The sequence below is a fragment of the Centrocercus urophasianus genome, unplaced genomic scaffold (assembly GCF_019232065.1).
Source record: "Centrocercus urophasianus isolate 14NV4802_14NV808 unplaced genomic scaffold, USGS_Curo_1.0 seq_1250, whole genome shotgun sequence".
In the NCBI taxonomy this organism is placed as follows: domain Eukaryota; kingdom Metazoa; phylum Chordata; class Aves; order Galliformes; family Phasianidae; genus Centrocercus; species Centrocercus urophasianus.
Genome location: NW_024884421.1, coordinates 3,804 through 15,649, shown reverse-complemented (window position 1 = coordinate 15,649; position 11,846 = coordinate 3,804). Strand labels below are relative to the sequence as shown.

At 44.0% G+C, this 11,846-nt stretch overlaps 1 protein-coding gene across 1 annotated transcript; it reads right to left on the bottom strand.

The window, feature by feature from the left end:
* Positions 1–3,259: 3,259 nt before the first annotated feature.
* Positions 3,260–11,609, bottom strand: VEZF1 (vascular endothelial zinc finger 1; the record flags this gene model as incomplete). The annotated part of the gene is made up of 6 exons (XM_042811280.1): positions 3,260–5,726; positions 6,061–6,105; positions 8,214–8,426; positions 9,237–9,420; positions 10,370–10,433; positions 10,912–11,609. Coding segments are annotated over 6 exons (1,632 nt in total), but the record flags the coding sequence as incomplete, so codon positions are not given.
* Between the last annotated feature and the right edge of the window lie 237 nt (positions 11,610–11,846).

Below are 11,846 nucleotides of genomic sequence, written 5' to 3'. Positions count from 1 at the left end.
AAAATAGAGTTTAATTCAGCCAGTTCCAACTAAATTGGTAATTCCCTGGGGGGGAAAAACAAAACAAAACAAAACAAAACTGTCATGGAAAACACAGAACACAAGTTTTTCTTTGACAGTTGGCAATAACAACTTTGTGAGAAGATGAGTGCAGTATCTCTGCCTTTTCTGAAAACCAAAAGGTTCCATATGTTCTGAAAGTCCCCTTTGTCATTTTTACTGCTTGGATTAATTTTGGAGGTCAGGACAGCAGAGGTCTGTGCTCTCTGATGTGAGCTAATATCAGATGCCCACGCTGAAATGTTTTACACATGAAGAAGCATCTGTAAAGGAAAACCCGGGGCTTCTTGGCATGATTCAAATTAGCCCATAAACCTGAAGAACCAAAAAAAAACAAAAAAACCCACCTTGTTATTATTTTGAAGAACATGAGCCCAACTCTCCCAGCAGCCTGACTTGGGCTTAAGAGAGAAGCAAGCAGAAACAATCCACCAAGAGCACTCAGCCAGCCGTGATGGCAGAGCTGGCCGGACAGCACGGCTGAGTTTTTCTTAGCACTGAAATACTTTTTCCAAACCAATACCAAAAAAGGTTTGTTTCTAGGTCAAGACCTCAGCACTAAATTTTAACCAGGAGTTGACAGTCAAGTTTTAACGCAGCCGTAAAATGGATTCACAGTAGAAGCTCAGGCATTCTTTTTCTAATTAGAAAACAGTCCCTGAGCCTCGCGCATTTAAAGGTGAAAGCTATTTTTGACATAAAAGTTAGCACGTAGTTCCTGTGTCACCCTTCAGTTGCTGTTCTGGAAGCTGTGAGTGAGAGATCAAGGATAAGCAGCAAGTATAAACACGATGCATTAAATACTGGGTAGAAAGGGACTTAGTTTAAGTTTTCCTCGGCCTGACAATAATGCGAGATGATTCCTTTTTACACTTACTATTTCTCCTAAGCAGCACTGCTTAGAAGGTCCACATAAGCACGAGGAAAGAAACAGGTCTGAAAGACGTTCACAAACATGAAGTGCTTTTAATAGCTGCCTTCTGAAATACTGTTAAATCTGATTGTGAGATGGGCAGTCTAAGGCACCGAGGAAGCAAGGCAGTTTGCAGGAGGACTCTGCACTGAACAACTGTGGTCCGCCCCTCAAGCACTCAGCTCCCATGTGGGGATCCTGGGCAGCAGGGTTAAAAACAAACAGAATATGCGATGCTTTCAGAGACCTGGCTGTTCTTTAAATGCCAATTTTCCTTCTTGGTGAGAATCTAACAGCTCTGACTGTCTTCAGCAGTTTTCAAAATACATCTCGGTGACCATTTCTAAAATAAAAGTCAGCCAAGAGCGAACAGAAATACAAAGGCTTATGGGCACCGTTAATGCCACGCGCTGATCCCCAGGAGGCCCTGCCCCTTTATGTAACATGGACTGTTTCAGCTAAAACAGCTTATTGCTCTTTGGTGATTTTTCTTTAAACACAGACATTAGATACCTCCTTCTGACTGAGACCCTTCTTCTGGCCCTTGTTGTGAGGGGAAAAACGCAATGGGAAACACAATTTAATTGCACTAAGAGAATAACACGTGCATTTTTCTCTCTTGCCTGTGATCTACCTTTGAAGAAAAAAACTCACCAATTTACATCACTCAGGTATAACTCCCCAGTGGCAGGACGCAGAAGGCCCACCCCTCATCTCTCCTCAGCCCAAACATCCCCAGACGGCTGTGGGCACTCCAAGCAAAGAAGAGATGGCCTCGGGAAGGCCACTGGCACGGCCTGACGGCAGCTTTGGCAGCCGTGCTGCAGTACTTACTTCCTGCTGGCCCGCCTCCCCGGAAGCATCCAGCCAGCACCAAAGCATCACCGCAGCTCTCCATGCACAGAGGTGAGTTTTCGTGTCACTGAGCTGCTCTGCCCTTCGCAGCACAAATCCTTCCAAAGCAAAATTCAGCTTTGTAAAACTACCGGTCAGTGCTAAGCCGTCCCCCTAACGCCGAACGCTTATAAAAACATCAGGAGAAAAAAAAAAATCAGAACCCTTTTGAACCACTTGCAATTGGAGACCCGAATGGACTTGATGTGAAAACCAACTCAAACCTACAGAAGCGATCTGCTTCCTTGGGCGTTGGACAAGATCCAGCTTAAAAGTTTCCGTGAAATAAACTAGGCTAAGCACATCGGCTGCACAGAAACACTCGGTGTAACGGGAGCATCTGTTCTTCACATCTACGGTTTGCCGAGAGCCTCCATTTCCCATGGCTGAGGGGACACGAGTTGCCACACCAATCGCTGGCGCTGCTGTGGCCACGCGTGCCTCCCACCTGCAGCCGGCCTCACTGCCGTCGGCGCTGCGGACGAACCATTCCCACAAGGCAGCGTGCACAGGGCACAAACTACTTGACCAGGCAGCCTCGGGTTGTCAGAAAACAGCTTAACGTATTTCGTATGATGGCATTACAAGTGAAATTAATGTCTGCGTTGAGACAGCTGAGGAGCACACCTCGGAACCATTTATGCACAGTACAAAGCAAATGTTTACCCAAGTACAAATGAAACAGGTTGACAATTAGCTAATGCAGCTTTGTGGACATAAACCAGGTACATTTGAGCAGAACCAACATAAAATAGAAAGGAAGCAGCCCTTTTCCTATCCAGTGCTAAGAGCACCACGGTGAGTGGTCAGGGAAGTCTCTGGTACATTGAAAAATTTCCGTGCCAGTGTTTAATGTGTTTATTCTACTGCTACTCTGCCGGGATAAAAATAACACCAGCAGGGCACGCTGGCGGGACGATGGATCCCCTGTCAATACTACAGTAATTGACAACATACAATTAAGTCTCACACCTGTTTATTGTAAGTAATTCATAGATAACCACTTCTCGTACACATTTTCACATTGGCTTTTAATGCTTTTGTTTTTCAAGCTCAGGGACACCCAAACTTCATCTAAGGGTCATCTCTGCAGTTTACCCAGATCCAGAATGCCATACCTACTACGTAAAACTGGTGCAAGTTGGTATCACTGAGGTGGGTAACAGAGATGGCTTGGAAACTACACAACCCAACATGCAACGCCCGTCAGCACGGGCTGCTCTACGCTACGGGAGGAAGATTTTTTGCTGGGGTGCATTCAACTCACATGCCTCATGTTGGCCGTATCAGCCCAAGTCATGCAGCTGTCTGCACGCAACGCTCTACACAGTGCAAAAACGAAGACGTCTATACATCTGGAGTAAGAACAGTGGTAACAAAGTCATAGCTACATATTCTTCTCTACATTTTTGTTTATTGAGACAAACTAATTAAAAGGCACAAACATAGGGCATATGTTTACATGGACATTATAACAAACATATACATTAAAAGTGTAGGAATGTGTTTCCTTTCTGCTAAACAGAAAGTTCCTAAGCTTTTATATATACAAAAGTTGTACAATTTGATGTCCTAAAGTACAAAAGATCATTTATAAAATTATTTTACACTAAGCTCTATTTTTTTTTTGTTGTTTTTGTTTACTATGTAGTCCAAGCCCCTAGAACAGTTTCACGTAATGATACAGATACCTGTCACCTGACCCAGAAGTCTGGCAATCACTGCTTGTACTGACACGGCAGGGTAGGAACGGAAGCAGTCCATTGTGACTAGTCAGTCCTGCTAGCACTCAGTGAAAATGCGCACACACTAATCTCCATAGCTTTCAGCTTCATTAAAATAAAAACATCTCAACTCATTATTATTTTTTTTTTTTTTAATGTAGAGTCTTGGTTTTAGGGTGGGTTTTTTTTTTTGTTGTTTTTTTTTTTAAACAAAGTTTTAAAAATGTGAATATGTGACATGATAGTCTAAAAAGTATATCTGTTTCCCTAGATTTTGCTTTCTACGTTATGTACAGATAAACAGGTTAAGAAATAAAAAGCACATGTAGCTTAAACATGTGTGACCATTTGTAGAGCAGTTCTGGGCAAGACAGTTCAGGCCGTCACCCCAGAACTCCCACAAATTGATAGAAATGTGTTAACACAATAGAAGAATAACGTAAAAATGATGATGTTTGCAAATATTTACAAAGTTGAACAGATTTGCACAACACTTGATTAAGAAATAGGGGAGAAATTAAAAGACGCTCTCTGCTTGTCCTGAAGGGGCATCCTACCTAGTTAGTGGTTAGAATAAAAACTGTATACAATTTAATATAAGACAAAACTTCTAGTGAACAACTAACACGTCTGTCCCCTGCTGTAACACCAGCAGGTTCTGATTGGGAGGCAGAGGGCATAAAAATCACACCCAGCGCCTCCAGAATCTTCCAGCTTAAAGCAATGTTTCTTAAGTTTCAAAGCACTCCTTTTGCTCCTAGGTAAGAGTCCCATAGGGGTCTGACTGCTCAGAGACCATGTTTACACACATTGCGACTCCTCTTCTGTCAGCCTTGGCTGTCTCTTGCCAAACAATAACAGTTTGTTTTTTTAAAAAATGTTGACTACAATGCTATATTCCCTTAGGGTAATATGTTGGGTAATATTTACATCTCCAAATATCAGGTCACAATCCCTATTATATGTTGAAGTTAGAATGATAAGTTATCATATGCTTTGCATATCAGAGCTGGTATCACCTTTCCCATAGGGAATGCTGCCTGAAATTATCATATTCCCAAAGGTAAAATGCATATTTCATCCAAAATGCATTTTTTTTTTTAATAAATGACAACATTGTAATTCATTTACTCATTAAAAAAAAAAAAACGAAAACAAAACAAAACAAAAAAAACCCATCAACACAGACAAAGATTCTACACTAGCCCAAAAAAACGGACCTAAGGACTGGCAAGTTACATTTAGCCATCTGCCCTCTTAAAGATACAAAGGGGGTCTTTGCTAGTGTTTAGATTAAAATAATTTTCTAAGTTATTCGGGGGATAAAACATAAAACTGGTTTTTAATGACTTCCTTAAAAAAAAAACAACAACAACAACAACAGAAAACCTCTGGCAAATACGAATCTGCTCTAATTCGTCATCAGTCAGCTAAAAGGTAAAACTCACGTTAAACGAAGTGCTCCAGTGAAACTCAAGATTGAACCACACGAGCCAAATCAACAGGGAAGATGCTACTACGCTCTCTGATGGTGCGTCACCGCGGTGCCTTAGATTGGATTTATTATTAACTTAAAAAAAAACGGGGGGGAGGGGGAAGAAAAACAAAAAAACAAACAAAACCAAAACAAAACAAGCAAACAAACCCCAAAAAAGAACTGCTGGTAAGGATTCCATTTTAATCCTTTTAATACTGTTGAGAAATTCTTTACCAGGGAGGAGACGTGGGCAAGGCCTGGGGCAGGAAAGGCATGCTCTCTACTGGTCTCATCGCTATGTTTAAGGGACCAGCCAACGTCATCGGTGTGGGGAGGTTCATGGGAGACGTGATAGTGACCGGGTGTGCTATATTCACTGGAGCTGTTACTGGGGTGGGAAGATTGACTGGTGTGGTGAGCGTTAATGGAGATGTCATGGACAATGGACTGGTTATAGTTACAGGATGCCCTAGGTTCATCGGACTGGATATATTAACTGCACTTGAAACATTTACTGGACTTCTCATGCTCATTGCAGCTGCCACTGTGACTGGGTTTGTGATAGTCCCAGAAGCCACAGAGGACGTTATATTGAATGGAGTAGTAAGAGTCACAGGCGTAGTAGCAGCAGTGGAGGTTTGGCACAAGTTAGCAGCTTCTAAAAATGAGACATAAAAAGACAAAAAGTTTTTAACACATAAAAAACCATGGACGAGATCTAAAAACAAAAACAAAAACAAAAATCAAACAAGTACAAGAGTACAAATTCTGGAATCATTTTCTGTTAGGAATTATTATTAAGTTAAATCTGTTAACATTCGATAGCCTACGAGAAATACAGACTCTCATGCAGTTCATTTGAATTCAGCATTCTTTCCCGGGAAATCAAACGAGGTCTTTAAAGAGGGTTTGGATGTTCATAAAAACAGCATCGTACAATCAAAAAATCCTCCCGAGAGGAACATTATAAATAGAGGAGAGAGTGTACATACCGAATGGTACGTACTCTATAGCCTTCTCAAAGGTGAACTGACATTCTGTGAAGGTTTTAAAAAGTCGTTATTAGGGACTGATAAGCACAGCTCATTGCAATATTTACCTGCTCACTTCACACTTAATCATTTCTACCAGGCTGTTCCACCGATCGCGGCGCTCCTACTGAGCGACTTCCAAGGCTCCCCAGTCCGGACAGCCTCCGTCCCCACCGCCTCTCACACAAAGCTACCGCCCCGCGCCAAGCTCTGCGTGACTCGGTTTTGCAGCAAGCAGGAATTAAGCGGCAGACAAGGAAGAGCCAGGGGCCCGGGCCCGCTGCTGGGCACTGCCGGGCTGCCGCGGGGATCGCTGGGCATCAGCACCACCTGCCGGCTGCCCACACTGAGGAGGCTCCAAAAACAGAAGCGGGCTGATGGCCGTGGGTGAAGGAAGGGGGTGGCTGCTAGAGAAACCGACAAAAATACATGCTAGGTCAAGGTTACAGCACGTCTAAGTCGTGTCTTATTCCACATTTGTAGGGCAGGACACCAAGCTCAGTCTACACCCACGTGTCAGGAGGTAAGCCAGGAGCAAAGAGTCCACTGCTGCCACTCGGGCAATACAAATGTACCCAGACAGAGTTAACTTTGAAAGCAACATTAGCCCCATTCAAGGGTTACTGTTGGTTCTTCAAAGTCCATATCTAGGAGGAGTGGGAGGGAAGGGAAAGAGTAAAAAAAAAAAAAAATTGTGAAAATGAAATAGTACTAGACTAAAAAGATCCCATCTATTGTAAAGCCAACACGACAGGTGGCACCAGCGCAGGAGAACCGGCATGAGAAGAGCAGCACACAGGCATGGCAGCGGCCGGCCCAGCTTCGCCCTCCACGCGCAGTGACAGCCCGCCCACGTCCCCTCCCCAGTTCAGCTAATTAATGACCATCATCCATTCCACAGCATTTCTCCCCGCCCCCCTCCCTCACCCACCAGTCCCAAAGCAGATTCTGTTACAGCGCACATAATGGCAATAAGAAAGGAGGGAATAGGAAACAGGAACAAGCAGAAAAAGGTTACTCAGATTTTCTACATCCAGCACCCCTTTGCTTTATCCACCTGGTGGCCTCATCATATTTAATGTCTGCTATTGCTACGTTTTAACACAAACAAGCTGTTTCTAAACTTTAAATCACAGGATTCGATTCAATGGAAATAACAGCGAAGGAGAAAGGAGCTAGCAGCCTAACACACAAATATGACCTAGAAAAGAGGGAAAACTGAAAGGAAATTAGGAGAAAAAGGGGGGAAAAAAGTGAGTTGAGAACATTTATTACTAAAAACAGACAGTGAAAAGCAGTTAGTGGTCACTAAGAATTTCTTCTAAAACATGTAATCTACAAGAGTCAATGACAGGCATTAGAAAGCAAACTGATGCAAAAAGAACGAGCTAGCGGTAGCAGGAAGCTTTAAACCATTGTACACCAAACAAGACACTAAGCTGAAGCAATCTATTCTCTACAGAGCTGACGCACTGACCAACAAAAGGAAGCTATTCAACTTTGGGGACAGTAGGACAGGCACGTGTAAGCTGGATGCTAGCAATAATGAAAAGCACTTTCACATATAAGTTAATTTTCTAATTAAAAAAAAAAAAGAGATGGAAGAGTAAAGTTTCACAAGTTTCAGAAAGCTTCATGCAATACAATCACAAAGTGAACTGCATAAGTCAGGAGAGAAAGGCTGGAAGGAACACAGAAAGCATTCAGATGCAAGCTGATGATGCAAAGACAGAGGTGTTGTACGTGTGTATATATATACATATAAATATATATACGCACACAAGTTAACAACTGGTAAATATACATAAACACAGCTCAAAACCACATGCAAGCAGAAAAACACACTCTTGCCTTGGAGCAGATACAAACATCCCTTTATAATTGATGACTGCCACACACACATTGAATCACAGAGACCAAGGGGAAGCAAGCAATAAAGAGATTCTTTACGAGCTTAATTTTGGTGATGATATCCTCCTGCTCATTTTCAGCTATACCTTCTAGCTTCTGAGAATGACATTTTTATCTACCACTCTTTTCTGACTCCTTAAACTCCCCATATAACCATAAACTCAATTATCTTATAAAACCAAGTAAGTTTTGTTCCATTTTACCTTTCTTCCTTGCTTTGACGGCCTCTTCCCACAATCTCAAGGTCTCTACCTGCTTTCCAGGCCAACTTGTTACATGCTGCTGCTGCTGCTGCTGCTGCTGCTGTTGTTGCTGTTGCTGCTGCTGCTGTTGCTGTTGTTGCTGTTGTTGTTGCTGCTGCTGCTGTTGCTGCTGCTGCTGCTGCTTCTGATTGCTGGTCTCTTCACTCATGCATGCTATGCCAATTAAGTAAGAACACAAATTCACCTTGAAAATTTACTCTGTTTTCTGCTGAGATGACAAAGGCTTCCTCCAAAAAGAGTGTGGAATCTCGCAGGATTCCAGGAGCAAAAAATCACAGAGGTGCTTAAAACCATGTAATTAATTCTGTGTTTTATACAACTACTTTTCCAATGTTTAAAACACAATGCAAATCAGGAACATCTGCCTTCTCTGCCAAAAACGAACCTCCTTTCTCATTATTTTATTTGTATTTTAGAAAGACTGAAATAAAAGACCACAGCAAGTCTCTAGAATCAAAAGCTGGTTAGCAGATTCCACTTCTTTTAAACCTCAGTTCCATTTTTTTTCCTAAAGGCCTTTTTACTTTTTCTTCCAAGCATGACTTCAAATTTTCAGTTTACCTTTGCATCACAGAACAGCACATTACTTCCCCCTGGCCACATTACAGCTCATCATTTCCACCTCTACCAACTGCTGTAAATGCCTCAGATGAACTGGCTTAGCGCTGCTGCACTGACTTACAAAGCCAGAGCTGTAACCCTACACCTCAAAAAATATCTCACATCCAAATTTCCAAGCTCAACAATCAGGCATTTTAGACATTCCCAGCAGCCCAGTCTAGCAGCAAACCAATTCCACATATGCCAAGTTCTTGAGCTACAGAAGAACCTGTTATGAAATATCTATTTTAATAGGTGCGAATACCCACAGAGGCGGGTATGCTCTTGCATTTTAATGTAATCAAAGGCAATTCCCTTTGCAAACACATTGGTATTAGAAATGCTTTTAAAACGTTCACCTACTTTTATTGATGCCTTGTTTACAGGTATTACAGTTGATACTTTGGCTCTGCCCGTGTGTCTTTAAGTGGCTGGTGATATATGCTGCACTCAGAAGTTTACCACAGATATTACACGATACCTTTCCTTCATGGCGCACCATGTGTGTCCGCAGTCTGTCTTTGGTGGCAAAGGCAGCAGTGCACGTCTATATGAAGGACAACAGTTAGACTCAAAGTGCAGACAGTATGGTTACAGTATGAATTGCATGCCCCCTGCAAACCTACTCCACTTTCCAGGTGCCAGAGGTGTCTTAGGCGTACTGACTACCCCAAGTTTTGCCTACATTTATAGAGAGACCAAAATCAAACTGCTGAGCCGAGCTCAGCATTACCAGGAAGCTTCATGGAAGAGATGACTAGGAGAGAAATTGCGTTCTCCACTGAGCTGCCCTAAAGTAGTGGGTTGCCTTCCCTAACAAAGCTAGAGGTGATTTACAGAAACCCACCCAGCACAGGCACCGTTGGTACCTGATACCATTCCACTACACAAAGGTGAAGTGTTCAATTACTTCTGTCTCCAACCAAATCAGAAGAGGGAAACAAAACCTTTTTCTAAAGCCATTCTTTTTACACAAAACTTTCATACATACGATGAGTCACTAAAACACAGGTTGGAACATGCAGATATATTCCAAGCAAAACAGTCAATTGTTCAAAGGTATTCAGGTTATTTCTCTTACACTAAGTCATCAACTTAGGGCAACGTGCTTTCATGTTCCAGCAAAACAACACATCCAGAATCAACTATTCCAATGCATTGTGAAGGATATGCTGAGAAACACATCACACACACGACTGCAGTAACCAGCACTGAGCTGAGGACGTTACAATCCTCCTGCTAAGCTAAGCGCACCATGAAACAACTCTGTTGTTCTGCAGCAAAGCAAGAAGCCTCTCATCTTCCTGCGGGAGCAGCCCCTTGCAGCCTTTCAAACTGCTGCCACGCAGCTGCTAAGTAGTGCAGATGAGACTTTATTCCCAAACTTGCATTCCACAGAAAAGTCCAACAGCAAATGCAGTTCTGCAACGATTACTCCCCTGAGATTCTAACTATACAACGACATATTGTTCTTAACAAATAATGGTAGCCCTTACTTGGCATTTGAAGGGTCTCTCTGTTGAATGAACATGTTTAACGTGACAGCTTAAATGATCAGGCCTGCAAAAAGAGAGAAAGAGAAAAGAAAACGCGCACTGTTACAAATACATAGCAATGACACCTGAACAGCGCGCTGCCGGCCCTCTGCAGCCCACACCCCCCTGCCTACACACTGCTAGGTGGAGGAACGCAGAGGAGCCCCAACCTGCAGTGTGAAACTTACTTCTTACACACCTGGAAAGGGCAGCACCTCGTGTAAAGGTGACAGACCGACAGCCCTACGGCCTTGCTGAGGGGCAGGGTGACAGCCTGCTGTGCCCGACGGCTGAGCGTGGCTCTGCGAGCACCAGCAGCACCGACGTACCCAAGGTGAGGAAACCATTTCAAAACATCGACTGCTCGCTGCCCGCCTGTGCCCCGGAGCTGAGCATGGCTCTTTATCCCCTCGCCCCTTTCCCACCCCTCGCTACGACAGCTTAACCCCTCTTGGTTATGAAAAGCCAATACTTGAGCTCGCCTGGGATTTTCTACATGGTACCTCGAGAAGCCTTTTCCACAAACACCACAGGTGTACGGTTTTGTGATGCCACCTTCGTGAGACCTCACGTGGTAGGTCATGCGATCCTTTCTTTTGAAGCGCTGATTGCAAATCGGACATTCGAAGGGTTTTTCGTCCGAGTGGGACAGCTTGTGCCGGTTGAGGTGGTACACGTCCCTGAAGGCCTTCCCGCACATCTCGCAGGCGTGGTTCTTCTTGACGGGCTTGCTGGGCTTCTTCACCGTCTGCGTCACTGCCATGGCCGTGGCACCGGCGCTGCTGCTGGGGTTGGTGGCGGAGGAAGACGTGGTGACCGTGGACAGGATGCCGGCGATGGTGGACACCAAGGAGCTTCGGCTGTTGTCACCGGCGATGGTGGAGATTAGGGGCACCATTGTGGTGGGAGTTTTCTTTGGCCGTGACACCAATTTTATCCCTGTGTGGCAGGACTCGTGGCGCCTCAAATGGTAGCTGTCCCTGAAAGCCTTGCTGCAGTAAGTGCACACAAAGGAGGTTTTAGGTTTTTCCTTTTTAATCCCAACAATAGCATCCTTTAATGTTTCTGGTGCGGGTTGAGGTTTCTGCGTTATTGGTAAGGGCAGAATCGGCTTCTGATCAGGTGGCTCTACTGCAGAGCTCAGGAGAGGCAACAAGCTGTTCTGCGCTGCCTGCTGTTGGTGATGGGAGGCTTCGTGTGCCTAAAACCAAACAGTCACACTTCAGTTCCCAGGAGGGACGCTCCCTTTGACATGGTGAGAACATTTACACACTACAGGAAAGCAAATGTTAGACCGAAGGCCGTGGAAGTGCCAACTGGAGAAGGTTACGTAAGTTTGGTTTCAAACAGGGTAACTCACACACGCTTCAAATGCACACACGGCATGGAGCCTGCGGTGAGGAAGTGCAGCAAGGCACACACCGTAGCAATCAAATCA